The sequence below is a fragment of the Loxodonta africana genome, chromosome 18 (assembly GCF_030014295.1).
Source record: "Loxodonta africana isolate mLoxAfr1 chromosome 18, mLoxAfr1.hap2, whole genome shotgun sequence".
In the NCBI taxonomy this organism is placed as follows: domain Eukaryota; kingdom Metazoa; phylum Chordata; class Mammalia; order Proboscidea; family Elephantidae; genus Loxodonta; species Loxodonta africana.
In genome coordinates this window covers 63,795,996-63,814,925 of record NC_087359.1, presented here as the reverse complement: position 1 = coordinate 63,814,925, position 18,930 = coordinate 63,795,996, and the positions used below count along the sequence as shown (strand labels likewise).

Genomic DNA, 18,930 nt, shown 5'->3' with positions numbered 1-18,930 from the left:
ATTACCACTGTACCAGTGGGGTTTGTGTGGCCTCCACCGCAGACACAGCAGGCATGGGCTTTAGGTGAAGGAGTTGCCCTAATCACAATGTGTTAAATGGTCAGAACCTTTCCCATGCGTGCAGTTTTATACTCCTCCCTGTTTTTTTTCCTAATTTCGGGCCCCACCCCGGAACTGGCTCCGAAGAATCATCAATGGGGTCAGGGAAAATATTCCTCCCTACGGGTAAGGAGCAGCTCTCAGTCCTTCCCAAGACCTGAGCCTGACCCAACCCTGGCCCATGCCGTCCACTCTGGCTCTGCCCTAAGCTACGGCAGGAATACTGAGTGACCTTTGACAAGTCCCTTCTCTGAGCGTCAATTTCCTTTTGTGTAAAATGAGAGGATTTGAGATGCAGGCCTCAAAGGTCTTAAGTTTCTGATTGTATCTCGGTCGGCCCCAAATGCCAAGGGCCAGGAAGAGGTGCGCGGGCGAGCCAACGAGGGGATCCCCGCCCTCTCCGCAAGCGCGAGTGAAACCGGACGGCGCGGCTCCGCCCCGCGCCCCGCGCCCCGCGTCCCGCGCCCCGCGCCCCGCCCGCGGCCTCGGTGGCTCAGCCGCTGAGAGGGCCGGGCTTCCGCCCTCCACGTTGTTGTTCCCGATTTGGGCCACGCCCCCTTGGCCTGAGCTGTAGACGCTTCTTCGCCGTAGCCTGTCCCGGCCCCGGAGCGAAGGACGGCCTCTAGGGTGGCACGGTCGGATTCTCCACCCATATCAGACACGCGTGGACAAAGACAAGCGTTTAGGGGAAGGAAAGAGAAAGACTTGGTTTTAAAGAGGGGGTGGTAAAGAGTAAAGGGTTGGCCAGGGCACAATTGAGGGATTCCCTTCTAGCATCTCTCCTTCCGCTCACTCAGTGGCCCCATCCGCACCCACGAATGAGACCCTGCAGATACTGGCCCTTTAAACATAAGGCTGGCGGTGCGGGGTGTCCATGTGGAGCTGCTCCATGCCGTGTTGTCCTGCCCTCCCATTGGCCCGCAGCCCGGTGACGTCGCCTAATAGGATGCGAACGCACTGCGGGGGGAGGAACGGAGGCAAAACTCGGAACCGGATCGCCACTCCGCTCTCTCCGCCCGTTCCCCAGCAGCCTCCTGCCGTCAGCTCCGCCCAGGGGCGGATCCCGGGGGAATTGCGACAGCCTGGAGATTGCGGGATTTGGGTCCCGTGTGATTAGAGAGCGGAGACCCAGAGCGTCATACAAGTCTTTACCATCCTAAGGCTTCCCTGACCTAGAATATCCTTATTTGAGCTAATTTAAACCTTTAGTTTTTCACCATCCAGCAAGACAGATTTCGGGTGACCCAAACACCCGGCCCTTGCTCAACTTGTGGCTTGCAGGCGGGGCGGGGCGAGGCGGGAAAACGGAAATACTGCGCGCGAACCGGGCTCGCTCTTCTCTCGCCCCCACCCAGGCCACGTGTGCGCGCGCCGTCTATAGTGGGCGGGACCTGCCCACGCAAGACCCCGCCCCTCCCTTCGTGAGACGCCGCGGCCCAGCGGGCGGGGGCTCCGGTCCGGGCTTTGGCTGCGGCCCCGGTGTAGTAGCGGGGGCGGCGGCCGGGGGCAGCGCGGCTCCTTCCCTTGTTGTGTGTGTCGGTGCCTCCTCGCCATCTTGTTGCACAGCCCTTTCTTGTCGGCGGGACTCCCGGGGGCCGCGGGGCGGGAGGCATCGTAAGGGAGGAAGAGAGGGAGGGGAAGAAGTGAGGCAGTACCGCCTTTTTTTTTTTTTTTGCATCATATTAAAAAAATTTGCAAATTTATATTTTGCAAATATTTTGGGAGACACTGACTTTTCTCCCCGTGCTCCCCCGTTCCTCCCTGCGGAGTGCGCTGCGCCGCCCAGCCCTGTCGCCCCCCGGAGGTGATCCCTCCCTCTTGCCTGCCCGCCAGCCTGACCTGTGCCCGGCTCACGGGCCGCAGCCTCGGCCCCGGCGTGCCCCCGGCAGCTCTCGGCGCGATGAGCATAGAGACGCTACTGGAGGCGGCCCGCTTCTTGGAATGGCAAGCGCAGCAACAACAGAGAGCACGTGGTGAGCGGCCGGGCTGGGCCCCGGGGGCACTAGGGAAGGGGAGGCCAGAGACCCCGGCCCCCTAACTCGCGCAAAACCGCGGGCAGGATACCACCCCGGCGGCCTGCGAAGCCGGGCAGCGCACGGCTCCCTGCAAGAGCCGCTGCCTGGGGAGGAGTGATGTGGGCAGTAAAATTAATTAATGAACTCATTAACATGCAGCGAGGGGCCCAGCTCCTATGGGCGCCATCCCAGCTGCCTGCCATCCATCCCTTGTTCACCTTCTGTGGAGGGCTCCTTTCGCATGGGCCAGCGGTGTCCTCGGTGGCGCTGAGGATATGTGAGCCGGGGGAGGGGTGAGGAATGGTGTTGCGGGGGGGGGAGGGAGGTGGCAGATCCGCGTGTGCGTGCCTGTGTGCAGGGGGAAGTGTGATGTGAACCTAGAGGAAAGCAGATGAACGGACGTATACACGGGCGTGCATGTAGTGCACACGAGTGGGCGTGTGTGTAACGGAATGGGGGTGGGAATTACTCTACGCGGAGCAGCTCCTCGACTTCCCTGGCCCGGGGGGGATAGTATGGGGGACGCTCCCGGCAGATCTACGCGCCGCTTGGGGCGGAGGCGGCCTTTGCAGAATGAAATGACATCGCGTGTCTTATGATCCTGGCCAGCCCCGCCTGACCCCGCCTCCCAGAGCTGGGCTGGGTCGTGCGTCTGGGTTCGGGTGAGAGCCGGGCTGATTGGGTGTCTACGAGCGGCCGGCGGGTTGCTGGGGGCGGCCTCCCGGCCCCCCTCGCTGCGCCCCGCTTTAGCCGGTGTGGAATGTGGCGTGTCTGCGCGTTCCAAACCCGCTCTGGGCTGGAATGTTGCGTGTGCCTGCGTTCCAAGCCTGTTGGTTACACCGGGTGGTGACGTGGACGGGCCCCGCCCCCGACCACGTGCACGGGGGACACTCCGGCTGGGGACGGCACGGCCCGGCCCCTCCTAGCAGCCTCGCGCTCGGCCGGGGGCGGGGCCTGGGCGGGGCTGGCCTGGCGCCCTGCTCCGGGTTGGGCCCGGGCCCTGGCCGCTGGGCACCTCCTAGTGAGAGAGCCTTTGCCCTGCGAAGGAGGAGCCGAACTCACCTGTCGGCTCTCTCCTCGAATGTCCTGTTTTTGATCCTGGGATGCGGGAAACCCTCAGAATCGCAGGGCAAGAAGACATTTAGAGCTCACATCTTCCCACTGATCCCCAAAACGTTCTCACCAGAGCCTCCTGGCAGCCCCCGGGCCACACTGTGGGATGAGTTAGGCAGAGAAGGGGCAAAATTTGGCGTTCCCTCGCGAGGGGGAAGAAAAGGATTTCAAAAGCCTCCTATACCCTTGCGCCCTTGGTGGGCGAGAGCTTCAGGGTGCTGCAGGAATGGGGGCTGGGGGAAATCTCGTTTTACAGGCTGCTGTGAGGACATGTGCCTTGAAACTGTGTGTGTGCAGTAGCCGGGGCCCCCTTCCCTCTTCTACCTCTCCGAAACCCCTCGGCCGAGTTGCCTGTGGTGGAGCGAGTGCTTCGCCCTCCTTTCCTTTCTCTGCCTATTGTTGCTTCAATGATGAGTCATGCAGGAGGTAGTATGTGTGTTGTGTGCGCGCGCGCGCAGGCAGCGTGTGCAGCCGCCGCGGCGACGGGCGGGGGGGGGAGGGGGGCGGCACCGGCAAGGGGCGGGGGAGCTGCGGGTCCGCGGGGCCTAGTCGAGCCGACCTGCCTTTCAAGGTCAAGAGTCACTTGAGATACGGAAAACCGTGATGCTTGGGTTTGCGGAACTGTTGGGCTGGGACATCCGCCCACACCCCTCCCTCTTGCCTTTCGGGGTCCAGGGCAAAGTGGGTAGTGCTCCTGGGGATCGAGAATGCCCTATACGCGGGCCCAGAGGTGGGGGGAGGATTTTGCACACGATTTGGAGAGACTGGAGCACCTGCTGCCACTGTCAACACAATGTAATTCAAGAGTACCTATTGTCGTTGCTGCTGTGTACTAGGCACCGTGGTAGGAGTTAACAGGAGTGACCTAGCTATTGCCCTGAGAGAACAGTCAATGGTTGGCCATTCTGGGGGAAGCTGGAAGAATCCCGGTCATCCCTCTCATCCTTTCCCAAATAAGTAAGTCCAGAGCTGACCAGTAGACAGGAGAGGGATGATCTGTGCCACACGGTGAAGGAAACTGGAAAAGGTTCTCTTCTAAGCAGTACCACCACCCCCAGGATGTGGACCAAGTTCAGTGGCCCAGTTTCAGCTTCTTGGTGGTGGGGCAGGAAGGTTTAGGGGGTGAGTTGGTTCAGGAAAGCCAAATCTACTCCAGAAATTTGTGTTACAGATGACCAGACCTGGCCTCAGCAGTGCAGTTTAATCTCCAAAATTCATTTTCTTCCCTGTCCTTGAGATTCTCTTCCCCGATGGAGTGGGAAGGATGGGAGAGAAGGAGGTGGCAAGTAAACATGCTGCTCAGAACTGCTTCCCTAGAGTACTTACCAGATGACCAGCTCTGAACAGGAATTCTTATGTCATCCTTCTTCCAACCTCTGTCGGTCAGTGGTCAGTTTCCTGACCTCGTCCAGCCAGTTTACTCACGTGATGAGCCTGAGGACGTGTGTGCACGTGCGTGTTTGTGTGCAAGCGGAAGAGGACAGGGCCAGTCCATCCTGGTGGTCAGCAGGAGGGCCAGGCCTGGCCATTCCCAGCATTCTTGGAGGTGGCGTGAATGGATGGAGCTGGCTGGAGTGACCAGAGGCTCCTGACTAACTCCCTCCTTCGCCCTGCCTTACGCACCACACTCCAAGATCCCCACACACCTTTGGGACCACTTGGTGTGAACTCCTCAGCTCCAGCCCTGTGCTTGCTCTGGGCACTGGGCCACAGTGGTTTGGGAAGGCTGAGGAGAAAACAGTGCTCCTGTTCTCCATGGCTGGAACCTTGCCCCTGCCAAATTCTCTGGGGACAACCTCTGGGCAGGGCCCAGGGAAGGTGCCAGAGTATGTGTGCGCAAGTATGTGAGAGAGAGGGGGGTGCACCCGTGGGTGCAGCAGAGCATTGTTTTGAAGAGCCTAAACACAGGTTACTCCTGGGGGAGCCCCACCCCTCCGTTTTCTTCCCCCACTTTGCTTCCCCCCTCTCCACTGCTGGGAGAGGAGGGGATGAGTCAGAGCTGGGGGGTGGTGGCTTAGGAAGCTTTGGTGGATGAATCTGGCTTGGGACACCGGTTCTTCTTTACCACCATTAAAGCTTTTCCATACTGGTTCAGGTGTGATAGAATTTTGTCATCCACCTGGGTCCTTCCTGACACCTGGTCTGGAAGACAGTTGGTAGGTGAGAAGGAGGTTGCCATCTGCCTGGTGAGCTTTGGAGTTGCTTTAAAATATGGGGAACATGGGGTTTGTCTCCCATCTGGGTCCCCCAGATGCCAGCCCTTGGGGTCCTGTTAGTCCTGCCTGTGGAGACTAAACACTTGCCTCAGAGCCAGTTGAGTGTCCAGGTCCTGAAAGATCTAAGGACAGGAGGTGGGGGCTATGTTGGCCCTAAACTAGGGGTGGGGGAGGGAGAGCAGATGGGGATGTAGCAGGCTGGGCCTGAGAAGAGCCCATGGCTGGAACTCTGCAGGCTTCTTCCCCCAGCGTAGTTTGTGGGAAGCTGGAGCGCAGAGAGCTAGTTTTCTCTGGGGCTGTAATATAAGCCAGTGCTGGTGCGGAGAAGCTGGGAGAGCAAGGCGTCCTTGTTGGAGCAGGCCTGGCATGTCCCCTTCCTTAAGGGCAGCGGACTGGCAGAAGAGGCCTGGGTCCAGCCCATGAACTTTGGCTGCTGGGAAACCACTGAGTGCTTCCCCTCTCACACTTCCCCCTTTACTTCCTCCTTTGCCTCCTCGCCTCTGCTGAGAAGGGAGGGGCCTGGAGCTTGCCTGGCTCTCAGTGAAGTTGTTGATTGGCCACAGGGCCCTGCGGCTGCAGGTTTTCTGGGGCCCCAGAGCCAGAAAGAAATGTCAGGGGTTGATGGTCTCCTCCCTCGGGCAGACTCAGCTCCGCCCCAAGTGGGGTGGCGTGTTTGGGGTGTGTCCCCTGGCCAGCGCTATCAGCTCTGTTAGCGGTGTGATGCATCCTGGGCAGGAAGGGAGGCCTGCTTGTCAAGCCGAGCCGGATCCATGGGGGTGGGAGGGCACATCCACTCCCCAGCCCAGCCTAGGGAACTAGATGAGTGGGCCTGAGAGGACAGGGTGGGTAGAGCCTTCCCGGAGATGGACAGAGGCCTCTGGATCAGTAGGGGCACTCTCCCCTTTCCCTCTTCTCAGCCTACTCTGGGGCAGGCTTCACTTTCCTCGCTGGGCTTGCCACAGAGATGCTGAAGGGATGGGGTGCAGGGTTGCCTGAGCGCATTGCCCTACTCAACCTCTATGAAGAGCCCAGCTTTCCTTTCTGCCTGCCTACGATCTTTCTAGTTTTGGTGGGGAGAGGGGACGGGGCAGGGGGGATTTGGAAAAAGTGTGTTCTAGCACTGGCAAGGTAGGAGAAGGGCTAAGTGTGTCTTTTGTCCCTGAGGAAACCAGAAGCATTGGGACCTGAAGGTGATGTTCCTCTCTTCCTGTTGCATGGGGTTCTTGGGAGATTCCCATGTGAATTCCAACGTGGATGTGTGTGAGAGACCTAGTTAGCATATGTTGGCATAGCAAGTAACCAGGCGTGGAACCAGGTGTCAGGAGACATGGTTGTGTCTAGCTCCAGTTTTATTTGTGAGTTGCTGTGTGACCTCAACAAATCCCTTTGCCTCTCTGAGCTTCATTTATCTCACCTGTGAAATAAAGGTACTGCTTGTCCTCCAGAAGGTGCTTGGGGAGTAATGTTGAAGGCCTTTCCCCAGGCCACATGTCCAGACTCAGCAGCCAGACACTATGATCTGTCTCACTCTCTGCCCAAAGGCCACTGCCCACCTCTCCAGCCTCATCTCTCACCCCAGTTCCCTCACAGCCCTATTGTTCCTGCCCCTACAACAGCCTAGATTGTTATCACCTGTTACTTCCCCCCCCCCCCCAGCTGTAAACTCTCCAAAAAAAAAAAAAAAAAATCTCCAAAGCTCTGTTTTATTCCTTCACTGCTGTGTCCCAGTGCTTGGCTTGGCCCAGTGGATGTGGGTGGGTATTTGTGGAGTCCCAGGCTGGCATGTCACTGAGCACTGACTAGACAGGGCCAGAGGACACGAGAAGTGGTAACCCTGGACTCTTGGCCTGCTTAGATCCTCCTTGTGTTCTCTCTGCATAGAGGAGCAGGAGCGGCTTCGCTTGGAGCAGGAGCAGGAGCAGAAGAAGGCCAGTAGCCTGGCCAGGCTAGCCCATGCCCTACCAGTGGAGGAGCCCCGCATTGAGGCTCCACCCCTGCCTCTATCCCCCCCAGCACCCCCGCCGGCACCTCCGCCACCACTTGCCACCCCCACCCCATTAACTGTCATCCCCATTCCTGTAGTGACCAACTCCCCGCAGCCGCTGCCTCCTCCCCCACCACTGCCCCCCACAGCTCAGCCTCTGCCCCTGGCGCCTCGTCAGACAGCCCTGGTCAGCAGCCCTGGACTCAGCATTAAGGAGCCTGCCCCCCTGCCCACCAGGCCACAGGTGCCCACCCCTGCCCCCCTACTGCCAGACTCGAAGACCACCGTTCCACCCACTGGTAGCCCCAAACCCTTGCAGCCCCTCCCCACACCTATCCTGACCATAGCACCACACCCTGGTGTCCAGCCCCAGCTGGCCCCCCAGCAGCCGCCCCCGCCCACACTTGGGACCTTGAAGTTGGCACCTGCTGAAGAAGTCAAATCCAACGAACAGAAGAAGAGGCCAGGGGGGTGAGTGAGGTGGGGCAGAGTGGGGGCTGGTGGGATGGAGAGAAGCGTCCGCACCGTACCTCCCAGCTAGCCCTTCACAAGCCTGCCCTACCTCCCCAACCTAGAGGGCCCTTTTCTATTCCAACACGTTCTCAGTGTGCCCATCCCCACCCGGGATTGGTATTGCCCTCTGTCATTCTCAGGCTTCTGTGTTCTCTGATTCCCCAAGGCAAGGCTGGGGCTTACGATAGTTCCAAGCCTTTGGCAGAGCCTTGGGCGAGGGCTGGGTCAACGGGCTGCTTCTCCTGAGCGCTCCTGTCTCACAGGTGGATGGGTGGCATTGGGTTGTGGAGTATGGCCACAGATGCGCCCCCCAAGGCGTGTACGTGGCACAAGGCGGATATCTCCTATTTTATAGAGAATTTTGGGATCAACAGCCTGTGGCATTTGGGGGGTGGGGGCGGGGGTTAGGAAGGCCACCTAATCGGGCCCTCCTCCCTGAGCGTTTTGTCTGTCTGGGTTTCAGGATCGGCACCAGAGAAGTCCACAACAAATTGGAGAAGAACAGGTGTGTGTGTGTGTGTACGCGCGCGCGCGCGCGCTAGTGTGCCTCTGGGTCCGCCCGCTAGATCCTGGAACTTGCTCCGCCCTTGGTCCCCCAACATCTCGCTTTGGGCCTTCCTTTCCCCACCCCCAGGCCTCGCCCCCTCAGGGCGCTGGCTAACCCGACCTCGCTCCCTCATCCCAGGAGGGCCCATCTGAAGGAATGCTTTGAAACCCTGAAGCGCAACATCCCCAACGTGGACGACAAGAAGACGTCGAATCTGAGCGTGCTGCGGACGGCGCTGCGGTACATCCAGGTATGCGGCGAAGGGAAGCAGGGCCGGGACGAGGACGGGTCGTGGCGGCGGCAGCCGCGGCGCCAGCTTCCTCCCCACCTCCGCCCGCCCTCCTTGCCTCTCGGCGTCCCCGTCCCGCCCTCCCGCTCCTTGGCAGCCCACCCCGCCCGCCTCCACGCGGGCGCTGAGCACATGGCCCGGCTGACGTCAGCGGGGCTCCCGGCCCGGGAGGAGGCGGGCGGTAGGGCGCGCGCGCGTGCGCGAGGGGGAAGGCGGTGGCGGTGGCCTCCTTTCCACCCCAGTCTCCTGGCCGCTCCCCCGAGCCCCTGCCGTCTGCGCGTTCCGTGCAGACTCGGCCTCCGAGGAAGGTGCGCGCTGCAGCCCGGCTCAGTGTAAAACCCGGTGTCCGGACCCCCGCTTTACCCGTGTTAAAGCACCCGCCGGGTGAAAAGTGCGTGGAGCGGCCCCAGCGCCTCCGCGCAGGCCGCAGTGCCCAGGCGGGAACCCGCTTCTGCCTGCCTGCCGCTCGTTAAGCTGTTGGCGCTACATGGGGGTGGGTATGGAGCCCGGTGGGGGACCCTTCGGCGTGGTCGCGCGCCACACTACGCCACACGAGTGAAGCCCCCCACTTTCACCCCAGGCGGATTAAGATTCTGTGAGCACGTTGAGGTGCCCAACAGAGATTGGCGGAAGGTTTAAACCGGAGGGTTGGTTGGCGGGCTGTGGCGGTCCTGCTGGGCGACAGCCTCGGGGTCGGGGAACCTTAAAAAATTATTTTCTTTCCGCCTGGGTTAAAAAAAGCCCTTCCAGTGGCCTTTTTTTAGAGGCCCTCCGGGCTGTGTCCCCTCCCCTTGGGCATTGGTTCCCCTCCGCAGTATTGGGGGGCGCCTGCCAGATGAGACAGTTGCCATGACGGCCCTGAGTTTCGGTTTCCCTGGAAACCGGTTGAGGGTTCCGCGTGCCGGGGAGGCTGTGGGGGATGGGGCGGGCGGCACGCTCAGCCGAGGAGACGGGAAGCGGGGAGTAGTTGGGGAATGGGAGGGACTCTGGTCTCCCTCTTCTGACCCGCTTGGGGCGGGGCTAGGGGCAGATGAACCGGTAAGCAGGGGTTTAATTGTGCTTATTTACTAATCTGCAGTGCACAGTTACACCTGTTTTTCGTAACAGAAACAGGTGAAATTGCGCCCTACAGATTAGTAAATACAGTTAAACCTGTGCGTATCTTCCTCACTGGGTAATCCGTCCCTGGGGGGGGGTGAGTGTCCTGGTCTCCCTGTCGCCCCACTTGGGAAACTTTGGACGGCTGGGCAGCATCACGGTCCCCTCTGTGGGAGGGGTGGCAAGGGAGGGTCCGGCGGGGCTGGGAGCCACCGACAGGGCTCCATCCCTCCGCCCAGCCTCGGCTACGGGGGTCATAGCCCTGAGGTAACCGGAGCCTGACTTGCTGAGGGGCGGAGGCGCTGCTTTGCGACAGTTCCCAGCCGGCGGGTCCCACCCCTTCTCCCTCGACCGCACGCCCTTCCGCCCTCCCTCCTGAGCGAGGGGGAGGGACTGGCGCGCCTCCAGGCCCCTTCCCGGCACCTGGAAAGGGCGGGGCTGCCCAGCGGATTGGCTAGTCCAGAAGGGGCGGGGCTTCTGGGCATGCGGAAGGAGGGTGCGGCCGGGGAGTGACGCAGCAAACCCGGGTCCGCGTGGGTGCGCGCGTGCTCCGGAGGGGCGGGGCCTGGCTTGCGGCTGAAGGGGCCCTGGCGCCGGGAGGGGGGGGCCGTGGGTTTTGAAGAGACCTGGGGAGGCTGAGAAAGGCCAGAGAGGCTTACTTGGGAGATGTATTTGCAGAGCTTGGGCTTGGATAGTTTGCTGGTCCTTGCATACTGCCTGAGACCAGATCACTGCGGACATAATATGACATCTCTGAATATCCGTTGCCTTCTTTGTGCAATGAGGATAAATAAGCGTAAAATACTAGTATTTAGGTTATAAGGGTAAAATACTAGTATTTAGGTTATAGGGATGTTAGGTTTAGATTAGATTGTTCAAGTAAACAGTACCTGATACTCTGTAAACATTAACCTAATAGTTATTATTCTGGGGAAGGAGTGATGGAATGGCAAGTTCCTCTTTATAGGCACATACTTTGGGAGGGGAACCCAGTGTAAAGGGTGGATTTGAAAATAAATCAGAAGTAGACTCAGTGAAATCCATGGTTTGAACTGGAATGGGTAGGAAGCAGAGAAGACCCCAGGCTTTCCATAAGAGATACTTGTCCTGGGACTGGTAGTGGAAGTAAAAATTTAAAAAACCCATTGTCGACCCCTGCAACTCCATGTGTTAAGGGTAGGACTGCTCCATAGGGTTTTCTTGATTGTACTCTTTACAGAAGCAGATCTCCAGGCCTGCCTCCTGCAGCGCCACTGGGTGGGTTCAAACCACCAACCTCAAGGTTTAGTAGACAAACACAAACTTTTTGTGCCACCCAGGGCCCTTGGGAGTGGAAATAGAAACAGAAGAAAGATTCACAAGGTTTTTTCTAAATCCTTAACCTTATCAATTTATTTATTCATTCGGGTGCCTTTAGTCAGGCCCTATGCCTGACCCCCGAGGATACACTGGTGAGCTGAAAAACAAAAACAAAAGTGTGGGTGTCTGGCCTCACAGGTTCATAGTTATGGCCTTGTGGCAGATTACCAGCATGTAAACATACAGAGGACTGTGCCATTGGAGCAGAGTGGGGAAGGCAGGATCTGTCCTGGGGAGTTAGAGAAGTCTTTGCTGAGGGAAGGACATTTGAGCTGAGACCTGAAGGATGAATTGGGGTGAACTAGGCCAAGTGGAAGGCAGAGAACTCAACACAAGCCAGTGTTTCTCCAGCAGGATGAACTTGTCGAAGTAAAAGACAGTCAGGAGGGCTGCCAGCAGAGATGGGGGCATCAAGGCACTAGATGGCAGTGGAAAGGTGATGCTAGCGAGCCAGCACAGGGCTGTGTGGACTCAAGGCTCTGGCTATGGCTGAGAGCAGGAGCTGTGGAGGCACTGTAGCCTCCAGCCAGACTCCAGAGTGGCTTGAGGCGGTAGAGGATTTGCAAAAAGTCCCAGTGAAGTGGACAGAGACAGGGAAGGAGGAGTAGGCAGGTCCCCCACTATGTACCTACACAGGCTTAGAAAGGAAACAGATATATTCTGTTGCCGTCGAGTAGAATCCGACTCAGTGACCCTGTAGGACAGAGTAGAACTGTCCATAGAGTTTCCAAGGAGCGCCTGGTGGATTCAAACTGCTGACCTTTTAGTTAGCAGCCGTAGCTCTTAAACCACTACGCCACCAGGGAAACAGATATGAGATGAGGCAATGTGGACTAAAGTTGGACTGTGGCGCAACTTTCCAGGGCCCTGTAGGCCTGTGGAGAACTGGGCTAGGTGAGAAAAGGAGGTTTTGGCGCCTGATGCACTTTCTCCCTGACCCAGAAGTCTAGCCTTTCTGCAAGCAGGTGGAGTTCAGGGCAGCTGCTTCCAGCCCCCTGCAGCCAGGTTTGAGCTAGGGCTGACTTGTCACAGGCCTTCCTGTTGATGGGACTCTACCTGGATGTCATATCCAGCCCTAGTCTTTCAGGGGCAGAGCCGGGTGAAAAGTCCAGCAGGTGTGTGTGTGCACATATGTTGGGGGAGGGTCTTTTTTACTCCATCTTCCTGGCAGAGATATGGGGAGAAGCAGTTTAAACTTGAAGCCAAGACAATAGAGGGGGCTGTGTGTGGCCTGTGGCAGGTGACAGAAGTTTAATGCTATCAGGTCTCAGCAAGTACAGAGCGCGGGTGTGTCTGGGTGTGTGTCACAGGCACGGATGGCTTGAAGCCTCTCTCACTAGTGAGGTGAGAAATGTAGGGGGTTTGGGGCTGCAGGAGGGGGGCATGGGGAAGTTGGGCCTAGTTGGCAGGTGGCCAAAGACATTGCCATGGTCCAGAGCAATAGGCCAATAGTCATGAAAGGCTGCTGCAAAATTGCCCCTAGGGAATGGAATCAGGAGAAACCCAAGTATAACAGGTTACTTTGATCCTCTCTGGGGTGAAGGAGAGACACAGGACAGAGGCAGGCAGAGGTGGGAACTAACAAGAAACAGCTTCTGTCCTCCTGGAATCAATTTCTTCCATTGGGGCTGAGTATGTACATTGTGCGTAGTTCTGTCCTCGCCACCGGTAGGATTGGGGCATAGAAAGTAACTTTAAAACAGTTCTTGCCTTTACATACAGGGCTGGACAGGGGCAGTGTGTGCTAAGGTGGGAAATACATACACGTGAGTTATTTAAATGGTTGTAAGAATTTAATAGTTTCCAGTTAAATGCTCAAATGGGTGGCTGGGGTACCCACAAGGGCTCTAAGGCAGGAGGACAAAGGTAGTGAGGGCATGGGTGGGAAGGTCTGTAGAGGAGATGTGGTCTTACAGGGTGAGCAGATGAAACCTGGCAGAGTGAGGAGGGAGGGTCTGCATTGAAGCATTATGGCAGTTGGGGTAAGGATGCAGAAATGAAGACAGGCTGGTGAGTTTGGTGTGTGACAAGCCAGCGGGCTCTGTGCAAGCCCTGGAAGTGAGATGCTAAGGAGCAGGTGGGAAAGGGACTTGGGAGCAGACAACAGACAGTAAGGACAGGACCGTCTTCATTGTCTGGAGGACACAGCCATTGTGACGTGCCTGGGCCAAGGAGAAGCTGACAACAGAAGGTCCATAGGACTTCAAAGGGTTTGGTTTAATAAAGTGCCAGAGTCAGGAGGTTTTGGAGGCACGGGGAAGATGTTTGGTGTGGAAGGGAGCTGAGATAGGATGAGAGCTAGCCTTAGGGTCCCTGTGAGTTGAAATCATCTCAAAGGCCGTGGGTTTGGTTTGGGTTTTGGTATGTGTCTTGTGGAACCCTGGTGGCACATCGGTTAAGTGCTCGGCTGCTAACTGAAAACTTGGTGGTTCAAACCCACCCAGTGGCTCTGGCTCCACAGGAGAAAGACCTGGTTATCTGCTTCTGTAAAGATTAAACCCATTGCCGTTGAGTAGATTCTGACTCATAGCGACCCTACAGGACAGAGTAAAACTGCCCCATAGCGTTGCCAAGGAGTGGCTGGTGGATTCAAACTGCCAGCCTTTTGGTTATTAGCCGATCTCTTTAACCACTGTGCCACCAGGGCTGCCTGTAAAGATTATAGCCTGGAAAACCCTATGGGGCAACTGTATTCTGTCACATGGGGTCTTTGAGTTGAAAACTGACTCGATGGCACCCAACAACAACAACATGTCTTATGTGAAGGGAAAGCAGGGGCCCTTACGATGCAGCAGTGCTGGAGTTTGGAAGATGTGGTGCCCCCACCTTCCCCCGACCTCCAAGAGGGGTCAACTCAAGAAGTGTGAGGTTGTCTGAGGGCCTGGAGGAGCTGAGGGAAGATGGCCTTGTGGTTGAGGGAGCCTTCCTGAGGTTCTTAGGGAAGTGGGTGCTATCAGTGTCATGTAGGGGGTGACCTCGAACAGGAGGGATAGAAGCCAAAGTCAACGAGTGCAGTCAAGCAATCCAAGAGCCGTTGCTCCTTCATCAGTGTGACAACTCAGGTACACATTAAGAAAAGTGGGGTGCATTCCAGGGCTTGGGGCATGTGGGGAGCTGCAGGCAGGGTGCTGGGAGGAGAGGGGAGCGGGCAGTGTGCAAACATTGTTGAGAGGAGGCAGAGGTGAGCCCTGAGGGGAGTAGCGAGGAGGTCAAGAGGAGGTGCAGAGTCCAGCAGCTGCTGGGGGGGTGGGGTGGACAGCAGGTCATGAGGTAAAATGGGGGTGTCATAGAGTCTAGGGGGTCATCTCCAAGGGCACTGAAGTTACCAAGGAGATAATGAGTGATGAGGTAGAGAGAAGGGCAGCATCATCTGGGGTTCCTTAAGGAATGGGTTCTATGAAGGGTAGGTTATGGTATAGGTGGCTAAGCAGAATGCTGTGAGTCGTGGTGGATGCGTCTGTTACCCTTTTGTCCTCTGCAGAATGAGGGCAGAGGTTCAAGGAGGGTGGATGGGACAAGAGGTGGCGAAGTCCCTCAGTCAGATATGGGGGACAGGAATGGCTCCCATGTGTGGGTCTGGGTGACCTGGATCTCTGCTTTCTTTAGTGGCGCAGTCCAGGAGTCCCGAGGCCCTGGGGTGCTGGTCCACACTGGGTGGGGCCGTGCCCAGTAGGCAGGTGTGGTCTCCAATAGGCCCCCTCAACCTGGCCTCATGGTCACTGCAGATTTGTCCCCGTGAGTTGGGTGATCTATAGGAGGTGGTGACTGGGGAGGTGTCTGAGATACCATGGGTCCTGCAGCTGCTGCTCAAGGTGTCCTTACTGTCCCTTGCCCTGTTGCCCAGTCCCTGAAGAGAAAGGAGAAGGAATACGAGCATGAGATGGAGCGGCTGGCACGGGAGAAGATCGCCACACAGCAGCGGCTGGCAGAACTCAAGCACGAGCTGAGCCAGTGGATGGACATGCTGGAGATTGACCGAGTGCTCCGGCAGACAGGTCAGCCCGAGGACGACCAGGCCTCCACCTCCACCGCATCAGGTGAGCCTAGCCCCTGCCCTGCCCACAGGGTGCCTCACCCCGCTCCCTCTCAGATGTTGCGCCCTATACCCCATAGCCCAGCCTCCCTGGCCAAGCCTTTGCCTACTGGAAAATATGCCACCTCTCCCCTCTACCCCATAATACCCTGAGACCCCCAGGGGCATCTATTTCTCCAGTCCCTTGTTTCCCGGGCCCTTTTGACCTATTCCCTGTGTCTTCCCCCGCACAGAGGGTGAGGACAACATAGACGAGGATATGGAGGAGGACCGGGCAGGTCTGGGCCCACCTAAGCTGAGCCATCGGCCTCAACCAGAGCTGCTGAAGTCTGCCCTGCCACCCCCCAGCACTGCCCCTGGACCCCCGCCTTCCCACCCCCACCCCCACCCGCACCCCCACCCCGTGGCCCTGTCTCCTGCCCACCTCTCTGTGCAGCAACAGCCACAGCAGAAGACGTCTTTGCCAGCCCCTCCACCCCCACCGGCTGCCCCTACCCAGACGCTGGTGCCAGCTCCAGCCCACCTGGTGGCCACAGCTGGGGGAGGCTCCACAGTCATCGCCCACACGGCCACCACCCATGCTTCAGTCATCCAGACTGTGAACCACGTTCTACAGGGGCCGGGCGGCAAGCACATTGCCCACATCGCCCCCTCAGCCCCCAGTCCTGCTGTACAGCTGGCCCCTGCCACACCCCCCATTGGCCACATCACAGTGCACCCTGCCACCCTCAACCATGTGGCCCACCTTGGCTCCCAGCTGCCCCTGTATCCACAGCCTGTGGCGGTGAGCCAGCCTGTAGCGGTCAGCCACATTGCCCACACCCTTTCGCACCAGCAAGTGAACGGCACCGCTGGGCTGGGGCCCCCAGCCACTGTCATGGCCAAGCCGGCTGTAGGGGCTCAGGTGGTGCATCACCCCCAGCTGGTGGGCCAAACAGTGCTCAACCCTGTGACCATGGTCACCGTGCCCCCCTTCCCAGTCAGCACACTGAAGCTGGCCTGAGGATGAAGCCACTCAGAGGCCCCCAGTGGGGGCAGGGAGGGGGTCCGGTCCCCCACTCTCTCACCCACCAGCTCCACACATTCCAGCCTTGCCCAGGCCCGCCCCACCCACACCCACCCCCAGGCCTCCTAGGGGAAGGGGGTGCAAAGACTCTGAGCCAGGGGAGAGGGGCCGCTCCAGGGAGCTGGGCACAGGGTGCGGGGGTCCCCGCTGCACTAGGACTTGAGAAAATGACTGATGAGAGAGACGCTGGTGAGCGTGCCATCTGTCCAGCCTGGTGCCAGCTCCAATTCCGTTCCTGCCTCCCCATCCTGTCCCCTGAAATCAGTGCGATGTGGACATCACCTTCTCTGACTTCTCCCCTGCCCTCCCTGCCTTCCTGTGCTGCTGCTGCTGCTGCTATTGCTCTGTCTGGTGAGGTGGCCAAGTGCTCTGGCCCCTGTCCCGAGACTCAGTGTTCTCCTCCCAGGCCTTTGAGGGGGAGGGGGAGAGCAGAATGTGGCCCAGAAGCCTGGGAGTTGGGGTATGAGAGGCCCTGCTCTGAGCACAGGTGACAGATCCTAGGAAGTGGCTGGTCTGTTGTCCCATCCATACTGGTGGGTCCCCCGCCCAGCCTGGGGCTTTCTGACCCAGTGCAGTCACTAATCCCTTACAGCAGAAAGTAAGGCAATTTTTTTATACCAATAAGCCTAGCCCAAGCTGTTGCCAAGCCTCCTGAAGGGGGGCATTGGACAAGCCTCCCCAACCCCTGCCACTGGGGGTGGGTAAAAATGGGGCTTGGCTGCCTGCTGCCCACCCTGCCCCCCAGCCTGCTTCCCTGGTCTCTGCTTAACGTTGCACATCCCCCCCAGAGGAGGGGTGGGCCTGGGCTGCCGGGAAGACCTGAGCCAGCATCCGTTCTCAGTCCAGGAGCCTTGCAGCCTTGCTGTTGAGGTGTCAGGCAGTTCAAGTACAGAGGCTTGGCCAGAGCCCCAAACCCCATCCTACATGGGACTGGATGAAGGGAGCAGGCAAGCTGGGACATTAACTGCTGCTTCAGCTCCAATTTCCCAGCCTGTCTTCACCCCCTCCTTTTCTCTCTGGTGGGCTGTTTGGAGTGTACTCCCCCTGGTGGGGGCTGCTGCATGCCCCCACTTTCCTCTGAGGAAAGTCCTTGGTTGGGTTGAGTTCTGTGGAGAGGAGGGCCTGTGTGTAGGGAACGCTGCTTCCCGCCTCTGCCTTGGCGCCTGCTTCAGTTTTTTTAATGTGGGTATTTATTACAAGTGGCCTTGTGTCAGACACTCAGTTACACACGTGCACACTCAGCTCCCCACAGATACACTCACTGATGGCCTTTCAGTGTGAGGAGGAAGCTAGTGTCCCTAGGCAGGAAGTTTGCATTGGCAGGCTGGGGGGCAGGACAGGTGAGTTCAGGGGTCCTGAATCCTCTGGAGGTTCCCACAGGGCACTGAGGTGGCCAGCAGAAGTTGGGATAGATTGTCCCTTGAGATAAAGACTCCATAGACATGTAAGTACTCCCTTTAAGTTCCTTCCTGGTCTGGGAGACCTCCCAGGGGACTGTTGCTTAGTTCTCATGTGTCTCCATGGGCTGGGGAAGGGGTGGCCTATCAGGTCACCACTATCAAGGCCTCTAGGAGAAAGGAGGTCTGAGGTGCATGCCCAGACCAGTGCAGCAGTCCCACCTCACCTGCCTGATGTCTCCCTGCGGTTGTAGCCACCACCCCCACCTGGAACTCTTGATTCTTGGGCGAGTCAGGTTCCATGATTCCAGATTAGTGACAAAAGAGCAGAGAGAGGCAGGACTGCCACCCCAGGGGACAGAAGCATTGGCGAACTTGCCCTTCCCCACCGCCCCTTTCACTGCGCCCTGCACCCTGAGGCCGGCTCCAGAGCAGAACTGTTGTGCCAGCCCGTTGGGCCTGCACAGATACCTCATTGCCCCTGCCCTGCCGCACCCCTCCCTGGCCCGCCAGCTTTGGGGCCTCCGAATCTAGTGCCGAATGACTCATGTCCAGATTGGTGAAGATGGGTGTTGTTGCTGTTGTTTTTGTTGTGTGTGAACGCTGTGACGCCGTGTGCCCGAGCAGGCAGCTGCCACCCAGCCCTTCCTTGGGCATCTCCCCTCCGTGAGCTGTTGGGACCACATATGTCCTCCCCCTGTGGGAACACCTGCCCCTTCCCTCCTTCACCCTTCCAGCCTGGGGGACACACAGACACATCTTACCTCTCATGCGTGTTTTACTTTTTGATGTTCAGAGTGGCTCACTGGCTGGGAGTCTTTACCTCGGGGAGATGGGGAGGCTGGTTCCTTGGGGGGTGCCAAAGAAGGGCAGGGAGTGCCTGGAGGGTAGCTAGGGGGTCACCATACTCCTGCTCTCCAGGAGCAGCTTCTTCTTTCCCCATCCCAGGGTCCCACCCTCCACCCCTCAAAGAGGTGGCGCTTGTTTACAGTGAGGACTCGGTCACTGTGTCTCCGTTTCCTGAAACATAAACTGTAGCGACCCCAGACTGTAGAAATTTTTATGTGTTTGGATACATCTGCTGTGTGGGAAAAAAAAAAAAAATACAAAAACCCTAATTTTGTACATATTGTATTTTTACTATTGAACTGTATCCTAGTGGCTGTTCATGCTCCAAGACTTTAGGTATTGAGACATGAAT

General features: G+C 58.2%; 1 protein-coding gene across 1 annotated transcript; it reads left to right on the top strand.

Annotated features, from left to right (window-relative positions):
* Window positions 1–603: 603 nt before the first annotated feature.
* Window positions 604–18,841, top strand: MNT (MAX network transcriptional repressor). Its single transcript, XM_064271553.1, has 6 exons — window positions 604–2,072; window positions 7,325–7,898; window positions 8,404–8,445; window positions 8,626–8,737; window positions 15,078–15,270; window positions 15,500–18,841. Exons 1-6 carry the CDS (start codon window positions 2,000–2,002, stop codon window positions 16,267–16,269), a joined length of 1,764 nt encoding a protein of 587 aa, XP_064127623.1. The 5' UTR covers window positions 604–1,999; the 3' UTR covers window positions 16,270–18,841.
* The last annotated feature ends 89 nt before the right edge of the window (window positions 18,842–18,930 follow it).

What these genes read in the sequence shown, in the direction of transcription:
- MNT (XM_064271553.1), top strand. Translation starts at nt 2,000, where the DNA reads ATGAGCATAGAGACGCTACTGGAGGCGGCCCGCTTCTTGGAATGGCAA. An exon ending in CGGCGCTGCGGTACATCCAG is followed by an intron (nt 8,738 to 15,077) that starts GTATGCGGCGAA and finishes CCTGTTGCCCAG; the next exon opens with TCCCTGAAGAGAAAGGAGAA. An exon ending in CTCCACCTCCACCGCATCAG is followed by an intron (nt 15,271 to 15,499) that starts GTGAGCCTAGCC and finishes TCCCCCGCACAG; the next exon opens with AGGGTGAGGACAACATAGAC.